This window comes from Tauraco erythrolophus, chromosome 9 (assembly GCF_009769465.1).
Source record: "Tauraco erythrolophus isolate bTauEry1 chromosome 9, bTauEry1.pri, whole genome shotgun sequence".
NCBI lineage: Eukaryota > Metazoa > Chordata > Aves > Musophagiformes > Musophagidae > Tauraco > Tauraco erythrolophus.
Window position 1 is genome coordinate 16376897 of NC_141473.1, and position 17421 is coordinate 16394317.

At 63.6% G+C, this 17421-nt stretch overlaps 2 protein-coding genes across 3 annotated transcripts; one reads left to right on the forward strand and one right to left on the reverse strand.

Moving 5' to 3' along the window:
• The first annotated feature begins 631 nt into the window (after positions 1-631).
• On the forward strand, positions 632-6928 carry R3HCC1L (R3H domain and coiled-coil containing 1 like). Its single transcript, XM_009989687.2, has 6 exons — positions 632-2086; positions 5753-5928; positions 6043-6113; positions 6232-6327; positions 6499-6639; positions 6817-6928. The coding sequence occupies exons 1-6, from the start codon at positions 632-634 to the stop codon at positions 6870-6872; spliced, it is 1995 nt and encodes a 664-aa protein (XP_009987989.2). The 3' UTR covers positions 6873-6928.
• Positions 6929-9252: 2324 nt separating this feature from the next.
• On the reverse strand, positions 9253-14233 carry LOXL4 (lysyl oxidase like 4). Of its 2 annotated transcripts, none has more exons than XM_086616422.1 (14): positions 13954-14233; positions 13580-13758; positions 13251-13462; positions 12641-12679; positions 12308-12524; positions 11976-12159; positions 11558-11712; positions 11071-11238; positions 10694-10856; positions 10338-10581; positions 9975-10090; positions 9737-9873; positions 9436-9547; positions 9253-9323 (listed from the first exon to the last, which is right to left on the reverse strand). In XM_086616422.1, the coding sequence occupies exons 1-14, from the start codon at positions 14231-14233 to the stop codon at positions 9253-9255; spliced, it is 2277 nt and encodes a 758-aa protein (XP_086472548.1). The 2 variants fall into 2 exon arrangements, with proteins under 2 accessions (XP_086472548.1, XP_086472547.1); XM_086616421.1 differs by having other exon boundaries at positions 13574-13758.
• Between the last annotated feature and the right edge of the window lie 3188 nt (positions 14234-17421).

Genomic DNA, 17421 nt, shown 5'->3' on the forward strand with positions numbered 1-17421 from the left:
CTCTGCCTTCCCCTTAACCGCAGCGCAGCCCCCCACGCCATCCGTCTCCATAAACCCTGCCTGATGCATATTTATAGGGGCAGGAGGGCCTGGCAGCTCACGGCGTGCCCGCTTCTGCCAAAGATGATGAAAAATAAATCTCTGCTGGGATGGGGCAGCAGGTGAGCGGGGCTGCAGTGTGCCGGGTGGCAGCTGTGGTCTCGTGCCGGGGTGTCCCCGGTCTGGGGTTTTGTTTCTGGTGCTCCCGCAGCTGCCATGGGCTTTACTGGTTTTTTTTTATTCACGAATGATGTAAGGGTTCCATGTCCTGCTTCGGCTGTGGCTGCTGGCTCCTGGGGCTAGGGGATCCCAGGCAGCAACTGCCAGAGGGGCCAGGCACCTCGGTGATGCTGGCAGGGTTTCCCTGCTTCCCTCATATCCCGGTACATCCTACCAAAAGCTGTACTGCAGTGTTGGGGCTCTGCTATCCATCGCGGTGTGCCGGCTACCATGGGAGCAAGGGTGGGTTCCAGGCTGGGACCCTCACCCACCGACCTGGGCAGAGGCTGTCCACCGCATCGCTGGCTGCGGGGCCACTGGGACATGGGCAGAGCAGTGACACTGTTTCTCCTTGGCAGGCGGTGGTGGCACCATGCAGCAGGAGGCGGAGGGCAGCCGGCCACGCCGCAGGAAGCCCGACATGGCCCTCTACGTGCCCAAAGCGCGGCGGGAGAGAGCAGCACAAGCGTTGGGCGATGTGACGGCCAGGCACCACCGGGAGCCCCAGAATGACCACCTGGTGCGGCACACTTACCGGGGCGGCAGTGAGGGGCAGAGGCGAAGCCCCCATGCCAGGACACAGGCGGGCAGAGTGGCAAGAAGGGAGAAAAAAGTGGATGCTGGCCCGAAGGAGTCACGGGCAGCCTCTGCCGAGCACTGCCAGAGGCTGGGAGGCAGCTGCCCTATCGCACTGGAGACCCTGGGGGCATCAGCCAGCGTGCAGGAACCGTGCCTGGATCCAACTGTTGTCCAGCCCTGGGACAGGCAGGACAATGCATCCCATGATGAAGAACTTGGGGAGCTCAGCTGCGGCCGCCAGATGATGAGGACAGAGCCTGACCCTCCATCCCCACCAAGTGCCCAGCCTGGGGTCCTGGAGGCTACCCCTGAGCCTGAGGGCCACCCTGCTATCCTAGCCCACCCCGCTAGCCCAACACCAGCCTGTCAGACAGGGCCAAGTGATATGTCAGAGCATTTGGGAGATGGTGCCCTGAAGCCAGCCGAGGACTTCTCCCAGTGCCTGGGGGAGGGTGTCCCATCACTGGCAGGGGTGGGCAACCAGGACAGTGTGCCCGGGCTGATGTGGGAGGCTGCAGGTCCAAAAGCCCAGGGAGAGGAGAGGGAGCATGGGGGGTTTATCCTGGCAGGGCAGAGCAAGGGCTGTGCTGCTGGGATGCCAGTGGAGGAGGAGGAAGAGGAGAGGCAGGGAGGCATGGCTGAGCTTGCTGGCGAGAGTACCTTCGAGGTAGCCCGAACTGGCTGTGAAACCAAGTGTTTTAGGGGAGGTGTGAGTGATGTGCCAGTGCTCCCCAAGGAGAATACCCTGGGGCAGGATGTGGGCAGTCCATCCCAACTCCCACCCAGCAAGGAGAGCGCTTCCAGGCCTGAGCATCCTGATGGGGAGAGCATCCCAGTGCCCGCTGCAGAGGGAGCGAGCAGCACCTCTGCAGACACAGACAACAGCGCCGGGGCCGAGAGTGACTTGCTGGGTGCTGGCGAGGACCTGGTGAGCGGCACCTGGGAGGGGGCACCCCCAGGGAGCCAGGAGCCCTCGCTGCCCCTGGAGCTGCTGTGCCATGCTGTAGAGGGACTCTCGCCTGCAGCCTGGGCCGAGGAGCCAACGGGGGCAGACGAGAACGCAGGCTCACCGCAGCAGCACTGGTGCAGCCGGGAGGCTGAGGAGGAGGATGGTATCCGCAGCGGCTCCCCAAAGGCAGAGCAGGCCAGTGCTGGGACCCTGAGCCAGGCCAGCCCAGGCACAGAGGAGAGCTGGGATTCACTGTTCAACGATGACGGGGACTGCCTGGACCCGCGCCTGCTGGAGGAGGTATGTCCTGCGAGCCGGCGCCCGCGGGGATCTGCAGGGATGGTGGCTGCTGCCTGCTGGGATGCGGGGACAGGGGTCTGGGAGGGTCAGCTGTCCCTGTGTCCTCCAGGCTGGGTGCATGGGGATGTAGGCTGCGCCTGGGGCATGCTGTCACCGCCAGCCATCCCAGAAGGCACGAGCTGCCTGCGGTGCCGAAACACCTGGAATCCCCACCTTCCCCTCTAGCTGATTCCCATTCCATCCTGTGGTGCTGGTGAAGGCTGGGGGAGATCTTCCCTCCGTAGTACATAAAGTGCACCCAGTGAAACCTGCTCGAGCGCCGTAAACCACAACTGCACCCTCGTGAAACTGGGGCTGGTGATAAAGAAATGAGCTGAGACGTATGGGCTCCCATTGAAATAGCAACGGGATGTTTCCTCGAAACTACGGCTTCTTAATCAGCTGTGGCTGATTACCATCCCCTCCCGCACGCGTGTGGCTGAATTTACTACAATTAGCTGCCTAGCGCCAGGACCCACGCCATTTTCCTGCCGTTTGTGAAGAAAGCTCGGCTTCTGCAGCGAGGCTGGATACCCCTTATTGCATTTTAAATCAGTAGCGTCAAACCGGTAATTTTCCAAATGGCATTAATGTGCCCAAAGTAACAAACAGTGCTAATATTGTTACAGCCAGCGTCTGTCCACCCTGGGCTGGAAACGGGGTGTGAAGGGGCGGATGGTGCCTGATAACAGCTTCTGGGAAGGGATGAGATTAATTTAAGAGCATCGTTACGGAGGAGCAGTGGTACCCACCTTGTCCGTGGGGCTGTGCTCGGGCTGGTGTGCCCTTGCCAAGCCTGGTGTGGGGCTGGGACAGGGCATGGGGCACGCAGGGCTCGCCTCCGGGGCTGCTCAGAGGGAGATGTGGAAGACCTTTGGGTCCCTCCATCCCTGCCTGGCTGTGCTTCCCACAGCTGCGGTCCCCTCACTCCGGCTGGGAAGTTGTGGCGACTGCCAGTGCAAGGGGGACAGCACTGCTACTCCCACAGCTGCTGGCACACGTGGCGCTGGCTTTCCATGGGTTGGCACGAGGGTCATGGCTTCATCCTCAGGCACAGCGGAGCAGCTGCCTGGCCCCGCTGGAAGGCAAGTTAGGGAGGGCCCATGTTACCATGCAGCTGTAGGATCCTGCAGGCAAGGTTGTGCCGTGCAGCACCGGTGCTAACTGTGAACAGCTCTGGAGCATCTGCGTTAGCTCCCCCATGCACAAGCTCTGAGCAAAGTTAGAGCTTTCTGGGGAGCTTCCCAAATGGCTGAATAAGAACCTGAAAAAGGAATTTATCAATTAAAAGCTGCTATCTTCTCCCCCCGGCAGATTCCCATGCCGAGCCTGGTGCTTCCCCAGTCCTTCGAGCTCTCGGCAGGCGGACGCGGCTGTCTGGGGAGAGTACAGGCTCTTGGGGGGATGGAGCTGTTGTTAGTTAACAAAAAGGACAAGAAAATTAGTAGCGTTCTTCCTCGTAACCGAATCCTTATGCGCTGCGGATAGCCGGCAGAGAGCAAGATTTATGACGTTGTGTGTGGAGGAGAGATTTCTGATAGGGGACAGCTCTTTAATCTAGCAGGAAAAAATGCCACGGCGAGATCCATTGGCTGGAAGCTGAAACCAGACAAATTCAGAGTGGAAATCAGTTTGAACGCAGAGGGTAATTAAGCACTGCGACCATTTCCTCGCAGGCTCGGTGGAGTCTCCATCAGCCAGGGCAGTGGGGCGAGGGCCGCGGGCTGTGCGCTGCCAGGGGCAGCAGTGTGTGTGTGCTGGCACACGCCTCCCCTCCAGCTCTGGAAACACACTCCCGGTGAGCAAGAAGGAGTATTAAGTGAGTGACCATGGACCCCTCTAACATGCTCTGGTGAGGGGCAGAGATGTGAGGCGTGACGGACAGGCTTCATTTTGTGCCTCCGCCATCTGTCTATCCATCCATCCATCAGGAGACCCTTCCCAGTGCTGGGTGCCTGCCGGGGCTGGGGTCTGTACCCCAGCTCCCGCTCCCTGCCCTGCCTCACAGCTGGGGGGCTGCGGGCACCCTGCGTGCCCAGGCCAGCAGCGCGGGGGGACCTGTTGAGCCGTGCCTGCTGTGCGGCTGAGCCCGGCTGCCAGACGGCTCCTGTCCTTGCCGCCCCGCCACACTCGGTAATTTGTGAAGGTCAAGGACCGCTCCAGCACTCTCTGCTCCCGCTCTCTTATCATCTTCCCAATGCTTGGCACTACCCGAGTGCTCTGCTCTCTCAAGTGGCACTGCAGGGCTTCGTCCTTCCCGGGGACGGCTCCTTCGCCTCCCTGGAGTGGGCAGGGGGGCCCGGATGAGTGCGCTGCTCCGTGCGAGGTGTGCCCTCTTAATGGGTGATGGTGGCCGGGCCCAGAAGTGCTTGCCTGTCCTGTGAGCTCCATAACTCAGCTCTCCCCTCTACTGGCATCCAGCCGCCGTGGCAGCACCCCCTCACCTGCCGTGAATCCATCTTCCCCATAAAATTGTTGGAATGAGCACTTTTTATTGACTGAGCTGGCTGGGATTTATGGAGTCTAACGTTCCAGCCGTGGTATGCTCTGCTACGATCGCTTGGGGGATCAGGCTGGGAACCTGGCTAAGTTATGTACCCGCTCCCCGGCGCTGCGCCGGCCCCACATTCCGGCGGGGACAGGGGAGCTGCCACCGACTTCAGGCTGTGCCTGGTCTGGTGTTGCAGCTGGAGTGAGGCTGTGAATCCCCTTGGCCGCCGACACGGCACAGTTTGGAAAGCAGAGGTGCAGCAAGTAGTGCCCACCAGCAGTGATGCTGCAGGGCGGAGGGGAGCAGGGGGCAGCTGCACCCCTGTGTCATGGCTGCCCGTGTTTTAAAATTAAGGTTGAAAAATGTGAGAGTAGAAAAGCACTACAGCCGTCATCTTTTAGGGCTGGAGAAAGTGTGCCGCTGTGAGATACTAAACGCGCACAACCCGTTTAGCTTATCAAGAAGAAGATTGAGAAGGGACTTGATTAGCGTGAGTAAGTGCCATCACGGGGAGGGGACTGGGTACTGAGGGCTCTTTAATCCAGCAGAGAGGCAGAACAAGAACCGCTGGCCAGAAAGCAAAGCCAGATAAATTCAAATGAGAAATAAGGCATAAATTTTTAGTTGTGCAGGTGATCAACCACCAGAACTTGCTCCTCAGGGGAGCGCTGGCTTTTCCGTCTTGATGTCTGGGGTGCCGACAGGCTGCTCCGGTGTGTGTTCTGCAGCCAGGACATGCTGAGCCCGGTGCTCCCACGCGGCAGACAGACATCAGTCTTTTCTCCTGGCCTTGCTGACCTCCTTGTTGTTCCCCAAATGTATTTCGGATCAGCACGTCACAGTGGAAGCAGAGGTGTGCTTGAGGGTGCACGCTCTATCTCACCGGTGCCATTCCTACCGTGTCCCCGCTGGGACTGCAGAGTGTGGCAAGTGAAGGGATGCTGGTAATGGGAAAAGCAAGTGCCTGGCGTGAGAGTCTCGGTTGATAACTCCTAATATCTCAATGCCATGAATCCATCTTCAGTGCTGGGGTGGGGTGTGGAGGCTGGACTGCTTCCCGGGAGCGCATGGATCGGGAGCTGGCATGGGCAGATGGGTGCAGGTTGCTCAGTTCTGTGCCTCTCCTACCCCTGCAGCTCTCGGGGGGTGAGAAGTGCCGGGAGAGCCGGCAGTCACCTCGCTTCGACTACTATGGGGCTGAGCCCGCTGCACCAGACCTCAGTGATGCCGAGCTGCCCCACGTCATCGAGATCTACGATTTCCCCTCGGATTTCCGCACTGAGGACCTACTGCGTGTCTTCTGCAGCTATCAGTGAGTCTACTGGCAATGCCCCATTCCTGGCACTAGAGTCCCCTGCCTGGGCTCTGCTCCAGACCCCTGCCCATCTGATGCCGATGACTTGCTGAGCTTCCCTCTCTCTGGCAGGAGAAAAGGCTTTGATATTAAGTGGGTGGACGATACGCATGCCCTGGGCATCTTCTCCAGCCCCATAACAGGTACTGCTCCCAGTTCAGCTGGGAATGTGCAGAGGGGAAGCATCCCTGCCTCTCCTGTGGCCAGGTCCTCGGCATGGGGCTGGCCCTGCATGCAGACACTGCTGCTCTCTCCCTACAGCACGCGATGCCCTCAGCACCAAGCACCTGATGGTGAAGACTCGCCCGGTCTGCCAGGGCACCCGCGCCTCTAAAGCCAAAGCCAGGGCGTATGCTGGTGAGTGACGCTGTCCCGTGCCAGCTTGTGCCATGGTGCTTGTGCTGCAGCATCTTCATCCCAGTAAATGGGGTGGGATGGGGCAGCTGTCTTAAGCGCTGCAGAGCTGTATCAGCTGCCCTGTCCCTTCTGGGACGGCCCTACTGATGCCCCTCATCTCCACTCACCCAGACTACCTGCAGCCGGCCAAGGAGCGGCCTGAAACATCGGCCGCCCTGGCCAGGCGGCTGGTGATCAGTGCCCTGGGGGTACGCAGCAACCAGACGCCAGCCCAGCGAGATGCCGAGCGGAGGAAGCTGCAAGAAGCCCGGGGTGAGATTTGGATGCCCAGTAGGGCTGTGACATGGGGGGACCCTCCCCATGGACGCCTCTTCTCACACAGTGCTGAGTGAGAGGGGGCTGCGCCAGGGTGGGCTCCGGCCACATCCGTGGGGAAGTGGGTGGCAGTGGGGTGATGAGGACGTGGAGTTGACCCTCTTATCTCTGTAGAGAGGAAGCGCCTGGAGAACAAGCAGCGGGAGGATGCCTGGGAGGGCCGGGAGTGAGCTGGGAGACTGCACCTTACCCCTTCTGGGAACCTCCCTGGGGGTCCAAGCCCCTCTCTGTGGGCAGGCAGGGCACCCTTCATCTCAGGGTGGGACCGGATCCTGTGCCGCATCCCAGAGCACTGGGGCTGCTCCACCAAAAAGACCGAGCGGGATGCACACAGGCTGGTTGGTGCCATGCAGATGCTGTTGCTGTTGGGCAGCGCTGCCCACCCTGCCCAGGGCAGGACCCCCTGCGCTGCCTGCTGCAGCTGGAGTGGCCGGCAGGACGCGGGGAGCTCAGCAGCGAGAGCAGAGGGACCTGTGGGGCGGCCCTGGCCACCTGGCAGGGCCCTGCAAACGAGACTTTCTGTCCTTTATTTTGCTAATAAATACCATTTATTTTATTTGCCTGGCTGAGCTGTGGCTCTCTGTGCCCTTGTGTGCCGAGGGCTGCCGCGCATGGCCCCTGCTGCCATGGGGATGTCCACCCCTCCTGGGTGGTGGGCGTCTATGGCGGGTGGGGGGCTCAGGCAGGGCTGTGGGCAGGAATGTGCTGGCAGGGATCCTGTTTACTTCCGCGGAGCAGCTGCAGCCCCAAACAGCAGGGCCCTTGTCAGAGCGCGGGCAGGGCCGCCTTCCTGGCCCCATGCGGGGCTGTGATGTGGCTGTACTGATGGGAAGGCGGTCTGGAGGCTTCCTGCCCTGCCCTGCCCTGCCCTGAGGCAGCGGTGCGGGTGGGCGTCTGGGACCTGCCTTTGGCTCTTCTGCTTTGCATGGTCTCTCGGCACCCAAAAACCAGCCCCGTGTGCCCCAGAACTCCTCTCTTGTAGCCCCCCCCAAGCTCTCGAGGCCACAGTTTGTGGGGTTCCTGTGCCCTGCACAGCAGGTGGGGATGAGGATAGTGCTTTTCTGCCACTCCTGCCAGGGGTTTGCATGTTTAGATCGTGTGCCTCACCCATCCTGTGCCGAAGAGCTTGTGTGGCTGCCCCGTGTCCCCTGGCTGTCCCCGAGCTTGGTGGCGGTGGAGCCGGTCACGACCCTGCATCAGTGGCTGCTTGCCCCCACGCCAGCGGCGCTGCCAGCTGGGAGCCATCTCGGCTGCTGCTCCCAGCCACTCACGGCTCGGCCAGTGGAAATTTCAGGGCGTGAAGCTGCTCTCATGCGGAAAGCATTTTCCCCGCTGTCCGGTATCCCTCGAACCCTGACCACAGCGGCGTGCGCCTCTGCCAGCACGTGGCTCACCGCAGCCCCTGGCCTCAGGCCACCCCAGTGCGTCACCGTTGTCCCCGACGGCTCCTCAGTGTGAGAGGACCGTCACATGTGGTAGAACCCAGCCAGTCCCAGCTGTGCAGGGTCAGAATGGGTGCTGGCAGCCCCTCACTCCCGTCTGGTGGCTGCCAGCAAGGTGGGGACGGGCAGGGGTGTGCAAGGAGAGTGGTGGCACTGCCCAGTAGCTGGCTCGCTGGGGGACAGGCAGTACAGAGTGTGGGTCCATGGTGAATATTCCTATTTATTTCCTTTAAAAAAAAATTACTAGAAACCACAGGAGGAAAGAAACACAGAGAGCAAAGGCACGGTGTCCCCTGTGTCCCCACAAGCAAGAGCTTTGAGGGGCAGAGCAGCCCCATCCCGGCCCCTGGGGCTGGGAAGCTGCCAGGGCAGCCTGGGAAAACCCGGCATGGTGGCTGCAGCCGTGGCAGCCGGTGGGCTGGCTGCCGGCCCGTGCTGCTACAGAGCTCGCCCGGTCCCTTTGTGCACATGGGGTCAGCCAGTTCAGGGCCAGGATGCCCTGGCCAGCGAGGACTGCTGGCAGCAAGCCGGAGTCACTTGACACCAGCCACAGGCAGTCAGGAGGTGGGCTGGTGGCCCTGGGTGGCAGCAGGGGGACACTGCCTGGCTAGGGGGACATCACCTAGACCAGGGTTGTTCCCAGCCGGGAACCAGCTTCATGGTCCTGATGAGGAAGAACACAGGGGAAGGAGCAGTTGATGGTGGGGTTGATGCGGGGGTACCCCCTCTCCCATCACACAGCACCTTTGCTGAGGACAGGACTGGTGCATGGGTGGCAGTGGCTGGTGCCTGTCCTGAGCCTGCTGGGGCAGGGAGGCTGGGCGGGCAGGCTGAGGTAGTTGTCCTGGGGGGCACTGGAGCCACGGAGGTGGGGGCTGCTGCAGTACCCGGGCCCCTCTCACAGGTCCTGCCGACCACGTGGGACTGGGGGGCACTTGGCTCTCGCCACCGGCCTCAGCTCTCATCACCATCCTCTGCAGTAGCGTCAATAAATCCAAAGGTCTTTGAGTCCCTGAGCTCAGTTGGGTGCTGCTGGGGCGCAGGGGCTGAGATGCGGGAGCCAGGCGGCCCCATGGCACTGCTGGGAGTGTGCCGATGTCAGGGGGGGTCACACAAGGTTGTTGGCCAGGCGCTCCCGTCGCTCCAGATCGCTCACCACGTCGGCACCATAGGCATCGCCTGGGGAGACCAATGGTGTGAGTAGGGGGGACACAGGAGCTGCGGCACTCCCAGCCCCGCCAATTGCCTCCACCCTGCCCGCTGTGCCCCCTCTGCTCCCATCCCTCCGTACTCGTGTGGCAGCCGTGCATCCAGATGCGCTGCCCGTCGTACTTGCACTGGCACCGCATCACGTTGTTGGAGAAGTCTGACTCGGCCACCTCATGCTTGGGGTTCACGACCACCTGGGGAGGGCAACGGCAGGGCTGGGGGCACCACAGCTGTGCCTTGCCCGGGCAGGGCCATGGCATGCACCGTGAGGTGCAGAGCAGCACCTTTACATGCAGGGTGAGGGGTCTGTAGTGCCCATGGAGGGTGGTCCCCAGCCCAGAGCTCCAGTGGCTTAGTGCCCCCCTGCCCCTCTGTCCCCATACCTGGAAGGTGTAGCTGCCTGGCAGCACATCGGTGATGTCGATCCACTGGCAGTCGATGTCATGGCGGTAGGTGTCCCAGCACCCCACGCTCACCCCCTGCTCCCCAAAGTTGGCACAGGCAAAGCGTCGCTGCAGCCCTGCAGGAGGGAGGGGAGGTGAGGGAGGGCACAGGTGCTCTAAAGCCCCTCCTTGGGACTGGGACAAGGAGGTGGCTGGCAACACTTCGGCTGGCATCTACCCTCGGGGCAGTTGGTGTCCTCCAGGCAAAAGCTGGCCTTGTGCCCCTCAGCCACCTTGGAGCCGTTGAGCGTCAGCAGGTCGTAGTGGGTGAAGACCTCGATGCTGTGGAAGTGCCTGCAGGGACAGGGGCTGAGCCAGGGGAGCACGCGGCCGGCCTAGCCGCCCAGCCAGGAGCGGACAGCACCCAGAGGCTCTAAGCAAATTACAGCCTTGAAGCCAAATAAAGCCATAATGACAGTGCTGGCACGGATGCTGCTAATTACCCCGGGCGGGCCAGCCTCGGCTGGACTGGTGCCGTCATGCCACGCCTGGTCCGAGGAGGGGGCAGCTCCCTGCCAGCCCCTGCCCACGGGCCACTCACCGGTGGCACTGGTGCCAGGTCCAGGCATGACGCCCCATCCGCGGTCGGAAATCGGCTCTGCCCAGGTTGTGGATCTGGGAGGAGAAGCGAAGGAGGCGGCGGTGGCCATAGGGCCAGTTCATGTGGTCGGCGGAGCGGGAGAGGCAGCGTTCCTCGTGGGCGCAGTACAGCAGCCCCAGGGGACGGTCCTCCAGGTAGGCTGTCTCCTGCACCAGCTGGGCGTTCATCACCAGGTCCGGGGCATCTGGCATGGAAGGGATCGGTGAGGATGGAGCAGGAGGTCCCCGCCCCATCTCTGTGCCAGGAGAAGAGGGGTGCCCGCTCCCAGCGGTACCCCGTGGCCCCTTGGTACTCACAGGCAGTGCAGGTGACCCCCGCCGAGAAGCGTCCCCCGCCGCTGGGGCAGTGGACGGGGCCGTGGCGCTGGCACTGCTGGAGGGCCAGCTCGGTGCCGGTGCAGCGCACCCCGCTCATCACCACCCGGGCAGCATCGGGGCTGCCTGCCCAGTACCACGTCTCCTGGGCAGAGGAGGAGCACAGCGCTGGGACTGGCCCTCGCACACCCTGCCAGCCCCCAGCCCGCCGCCCCTGCCAGCTCCTCTGCCCCAGCACTGCCACCAGGGATTGTCCCCCCCAACCTGTCCTATCCCGGAGCCCCAGGCCACCCTGTGTCCACACCACGTATCCCGTAGGACCCCTGGCAGCCCAGGCCCGAGACTGGGACCCCACTCACCTGGAGGGCATGGCTGGCAAAGCCCAGCCCCAGCTGCCTGCAGACGACCATGGCCTCGTTCAGCCCCCACTGCGCCCCACACACCGCACCCCACTGCGGCCGCCCCTGCACCGGCACCAGCACCTCCACCACACCTTCCTCGGGGCTGCGGCCCCCGGCCAGCCGCACCTGTGGGCAAAGAGATGCTGAGCCAGAGCACGGGCAGACCCTCCAACCCTCCCGCTCAGCACTGCAATGGGGCAGGCAGCCTCATGCATCCAGCTGAACATCTTCCCCATTTTTCTCTTCCTCCTTTCCTCCCCATAAGACCACTTTTGCCACCAGCTCATCCTGCGGACCCCCATCAGTGTGCTGCTCCGTGTCCCCTCATCGCCCGGGCCACCCCAGGGCTGCTCTGAGCATCCACGCTGGGCACAGAGCTTAGGGGGCAGGGGCTGCGCAATGGGGCTGGGCCTCCACAGGCTCTGGGAAGGAGGCAGAGGCTCACCTGGCTCTGGAAGTCCATATGGGGCATGTGGCAGCGGACAGCAGCGTCAGCCTCATGCTGGCACCCGCTCCTCTCGGCGTCCTGGAAGCGGCACTCGCCCAGGGAGTGCTCATGGCCGGTGCACCGTACCTCGCTCATGTGGATAGGCCCCAGGCCTGAAGCAGAGGGAAGGTCATCGCTCCCTGCTCCATGCTCGTCATTCCATGCTCCCCACTCTCCTTCCCCTGGTCTGGGCATTCCCTACAGGAATGGGGCTGCCTATGGCAGAAGCAACCAGGGGAGCCCCATCCCAGTGCAGGCTGGAGATGCCTGGACATCCCAGGATGCTCCAGCAGCACCCAGTAAACCAGGGGCTTTCCCCATCGTGTCCCTCCGAGCCCCGTGGTGCCATGAGTCCCTGCCGTGCCGCTCGCCTCACCTTGGCCCATCTGGGCTCCCACCAGGGCCTGCTTTGCCGTCCCGTAGCCCAGCTGCCGGCACACCACGCTGGCCGCAGCCAAGTCCCACTGCTTGTCACACACGGTGCCCCACTGCCCGTGGCGCAGCACCTCCACCCGGCCCTCACCAGCATGGGTGCCTGCTCGCAGCCGCACCGGGAGCACCTGGGCATGGGGAGCAGCCGGTCAGCAGCCCCAGGGCATGGCCACCCACCGACACCATGGGCATGAGTGCAAACAGGGTGGCCGGATGCTGCCCAGCTCCACGACACTCGGTTGGTGGGATGGGGCACGAGGCCATGCCGAGGCTCACCTTTCCCAGGGAAGTCTTGCTCCTGCCCTTGCCTGTGCCCTTCTGGAAGGCAGGGCCGGGGAGGCAGCTGACGATGGCGTGTATGCCACGGGGGCAGGCATGCTGGTGGGGGGCTGGCGGGGCAACTTGCGTGGGGCAGAGGGCCAGGTGAGGCTCTGTGCCCTGGCACCGCACCCTGTGGACCCAGAAGCTGTTCTTCTGGCTGAGGGTCTTCAGGCTGCCGAGGGAGAGGAGCAGGTGTTGATGTCAGCTTGGCCACTGGAGACTCTCCCCCCACCCAACACCTATGCTGGGTGCCCACCCAGAGTGCCCCTGCTGAAGGCTGAGCCCTACCTGGATTTGGGGTCCTTCAACTTCATGTTCCAGAGTTTCCTGTGGGTGCAAAGAGCCGGGAGGTCGAGGGGGTCATGCCAACACTGCAGGGCTCCAGACCTCCCAACCCATCATCCCTTCCCTTCCCAACACCCCGTGGCAGGAGCTGGAGCCGTGGGGTCCTCCCACAGCATGTCAGGGTGAGGACAGGTCCTCTCCCCACTGGCAATTACTGTGCCAAGCCTGGCTGTGTCGTGTGCCCCCGCAGGACTGCGCGACTCCTGGCATCGGCAGGGCCTCATTACAGGCTGTATTTATAGCCCCAGCCCAAGGCGGGGTGGAGGGGCTGAGGGCCACTTGTCTCTCCTCTCCTTCCACCTATGCTTTGCCAGTGCAGCTGGTAACTGTCCCCACAGGCCCCTGGCTGCTGCCGAGCCCAGCTCTGCCCCTTATCGAGACCCCAAGAAGATGGCCCAGGCATGGCCAGGCCATACCATACCAGCACCCTGTGCATCCACCCACGTGTGCATCCCTTCCCCAACACCCCCGGGTCTCTCGTCCCCACGGCGTGTCCTGCCAGGCACGCTGTCCCACATGCCCCACAGCTGCAACACGTCTCCCGCATCCGTACCGGTAGAAGCTGGTGTTGACATGCTTCTCCCGGGGGAAACCCAGCATCCCGCAGACCACACGGCTGTTGTTCCTGGTCCAGCTGGCATCACAGACCTGCCTCCAGCGCCCGTTGTGCTTCACCTCCACGGCACCCTCCGTCACCGGCATGCTCAGCTTGGCCCATGCCAGGATGGGCTTGAGCCGCACGTCCTCCAGGCTCAGCCCTGGCACCTGCCATGGTGGGTACAGGGGTGGGCATGGGGCCCCCAGCATTGAGTACAGGGTGTGCAGGATGGGGACAGGGGAAAGGTCAAAGCGACCCCCTCGTCCATCCTGCTGGACACTCACCTCTCCCAGGTGAGCGGAGGTGGTGTCCTGGTGACGGGTGCTGGGCAGACGCTGTTCCAAGCACACCACACCGGCGTCCTCGCCATGGTGGCAGTCGCTGGTGCCCCAGCCGTTGTGGACACACTCTGCCAGGGAGCCCTCACTGCCCCCACACCGCACGTTGTCCAACCAAATGGGGCCTGGTGGGGACACACGCAGGGCTGGGGATCACCACTGGGGGGTCCCCATCTCCCTCCCCAGCACCATGGGCCCTGTCCAGTGCCCCCCGTAGGCTGCCCGCACCCACAACCCCCCGGGAAGGCTGCCCCAGCCAACGCTAAGCACACTGCCCTCACCAGGACCCTCTTCCCCCCCATTCCCCACCTGCCCCCTACCTTCCCCTTGGCCGTAGGTAGCACTATGGGTCCAGGTGACAGCCGCGGTGTAGCCCAGCTGCCGGCAGGCAACAGTGGCCGCGTGGAAGTCGAAGCCATCGTCGCAGACGGTGCCCCAGTGCCCCTGATACAGAACCTCCAGCCGGCCCTCCCCGGCCGGCCCCCGCGGCCCCGCCAGCCGCAGCTGCATCGGGGCTGGCTCCTGCCCGCTGGGGACCACCCAGCACAGCAGCAGCACCAGCAGGAACAGGATGGGGCTCATGCCAGCCAGCATCACCATTGCAGCTTCCTGGGTAGGATGCCTGGGGACAGCCCAACACCGAGCCCCTGAAAACCACAGTGAGGTGAGGGGTGCTGCTGTAGCTCCCCCCCCCCTATGCCCCAGGAGCTAGGTGATGGTGGAAGGATGTCATGGCCCCTTACACAGCAGTGACATCCCTGTCCCTGCACTTCAGGGAATGCAGGGGCTGGTCTCTGCCATGCACAGCTGGCAGCATCCCTCACCTCAGTGCTCAGCCCCTGCCCCACACTCACCTGCCCCTCATCAGGGGCACCCAGCTCTGGCACGGCCCCCCCGAGGCACCCACCGCCTCACATAGCTCTACCTGTCAACCAGGAACCCCCCTGAAACTACCCCGCCCCTATTTCTTCCTGCCTGCCCCATGCTTCAGGCCATGAGTGGGGGCCCCACAGAGCTTCCCCTTACCCCCCACCCAAACACTGTGCCGGACACCAGAGCTCCCTCCTCATCCCTCACACAGCCCCTGTCCCCCATCCTCCCACCTCTCCCCCCGCATCCCCACTCAGAGCACTAGTGGGGTGCCTCCAGGTTCCCAGACCCCCCCGGCTCCCGGGGCCATGCCCAGCACTCACCCTGGCAGGGGGAAGTGGTGCGGGACGAGAAGCGGTGCGGGACGAGAAGCGGTGCGGGACGAGAAGCGGCGTGGGACGAGAAGCGGCGAGGGACGAGAAGCGGCGAGGGACGAGAAGCGGCGAGGGAAGGCAGCGCTGGCTCACGCCGGCCCCCAGCAGCTCTCCTGCCGCCGAGCACCGCCTGCCGCTGCTTTTATGGTGCGGCGGAGTGGGCTGCCCCGGGTGGGGACCCACGCTGCCCAGCCCTGCCCGTGCCCCCCCGCACTGTGCCTGGAACCCAGCCCTGCACCCTGCCCTCCCCAGGCCCTCCTCTGCCACCCTGGGGTAAACCTGTCCCTGCCTCAACCCCTGCCCGCCCCCTCCCAGCTTGGGGGCTCTGAGCACCCCTGGGATAGCCCCTACCTGCTATGAGTCTGGACCCCTCCCCAGAACGAACCCAATATCCCTAGTCAGGGATGTCCCCCCCTACCCCAGCACCACCACACCATGGGGCTGACCCTCAGCCTCTCAGCTAGGCAGAGTGTGGGTTTTCTCGGGGTGACAGCTGCCATGCTAGGGACATCCCAAAAGGACACCCCAAAAGGACATCCCTCGCAGCAGCTCAAGCAGGCACGCAGGCATGGGGTGCCTGGGGCTGCTGCAAAGGTGCCAGGACTTGGGAGGCACAGAGCCAGGGGAGGCTGTGGAGTGGCACCAGCAGCCCAGAGCAGGGTCCTTCCGGGGCTGGGGCATCACCTGGGCTATTCCTGAGCCAGGTTGGCTGTGGGGGTCCTCAGGCACAGCCCCTCTCTGTGAGATGTGGAGACGGGGGGATGCCCCCCCCAACCTGCCCTGGGAGCAACCTCTGGCTTGGGGTGCTGCCAGTCCCCGGGGCACCCCGCTGCCCACCAGCCCTGCTGTGCCACGCCGTGGGACGGGGATAAACAGGAAATCCTGTGCCCTCACCGTGGCCAGGGGCCGGCAAGGAATGTGCCCGTGGCCACCGAGCTGTTTGTTTGGAGTCAAAGCAGCTGGTTCCTGCCGGGAGGAGCCAGGATCAACACGGCCGGGAATAGCCCGTGAGCTCATCGCCACGTCCTGCGGGAGCCTCCAGCACCCCCGGGTGTGCAGGGGTGCACGGCCCCGGGACCCCCTCACAGGGCACCCTCATCCCAGCCCTGTGCCCCAGCCGGGCTCGGGGCACACGCTGGAGCCTCTCCTGGGGTAAGGGTCCCTGGAAAGCCCCGACACTGGGGTCACAGAAAGCCCTGGGGAAGGGCAGGGCTGGGGCCAGCAGCGGAGCCCGTGACTCATCTGTATCTCGACGTTCCAGAGCTCAATTACTCAAGTGTGGGGCCAGGAGCCACCCCCCACCCCCGAGTTTCCCCCAGGAAGATGCCGGCAAGGATGCAGGGCAGGTGGGTGCTGGGTCCCACTCCCAGCTTTGCCTCTGCTCCCAGGAACAGCAACAATTGGGCAGCGGGGGAGTCCGGTGGGCTCTCCCACAACCGGGATCTGCCAGCTTGAACCCTCAGCAGTGGGGGCACAGTGTCCTGCTGCTCAGTGTGACTGTGGCAGGCTGGGGGGTATCACCCCCACTCCAGCCCAGCCCTCAGGGCTCACTGGGTGCCAGCACCTGCAGCCCCGGGCAACTAGCGACTGCAGCAGCTAAAAATACAGCCTGGCAGCAGGGCAGCCCCGTGCGCGGGAAGCTGTGGGCAGCGGGGCGGGCGTGCGGGGCTATTCTCAGAGGGCTGCGGGACTATTCCTGGCCGGTCAATATTGATTCAGCCAGCTCAGGTGCAACAGCTCAGCCCGGCAGCCCCGTATTTAGGGCCTGGCGGGAGGCGAGGCGGGCAGCTGAATTGGGAGCATTGTCCAGGGGAGGAAGAGGGCAGGGAGAGGATGTGAGCTCTGTAATCTGCAGCAAGCGGCTCCCAGCAGCAGCCCGGGAGAGGGGCACACCCCGGGCCTGCCACTGGCTGAGGGTGGCCAGTGAGAGCTGCTGGGCTGCACGGACCATCTACCCTGGGGATGGAGAGATGGGGACAGAACACGTGCAGGTAGCTCCCAGCAGGAATGGGGAGTGTGGGGGACATGGCGAACAGCTGCCAGTCCTGGCTCCTGCAGTCTCTGAGCTGCTGGGTGCGTGGATGCTGTACACACGGCCACCGAGGGCCAGGGGGACAGAGGATACTACAGGGACAGTGCAGATGGCACGGTGCAGACCCCCACATGGGCACTCAGGAGCTACAGTAAGAGCTGAAAAAACACAGCAAGAGCAAGAGTGCTCAAGGCAGAGCCCAGGATGGGGTTTATTCCCGCAGGTGTAGGTGGGAGCTGAGTGAGGTTCATCATTGCTTCGCCGGTGCCCAGGAGCCACCCAGGCAAGGCTGGGCTGTGGCAGGCTGGGAGCAGCCATGTGTTCAAGATGACAGTGGCAGGTGAGAGCACAAGGGACCCTGCCAACCTGCACCCTCGCCCTGGCTCTCAGGGTATACTGCTGACCTGAGGTGCCCGGGAAGCAAGTTGGGGACAGGCAGAGCTCTGCACAGGGACGACATGGCTCGCTGCAGCCACAACCCTGCACAGGTGAGGTTGGTGTCATCACTGCCA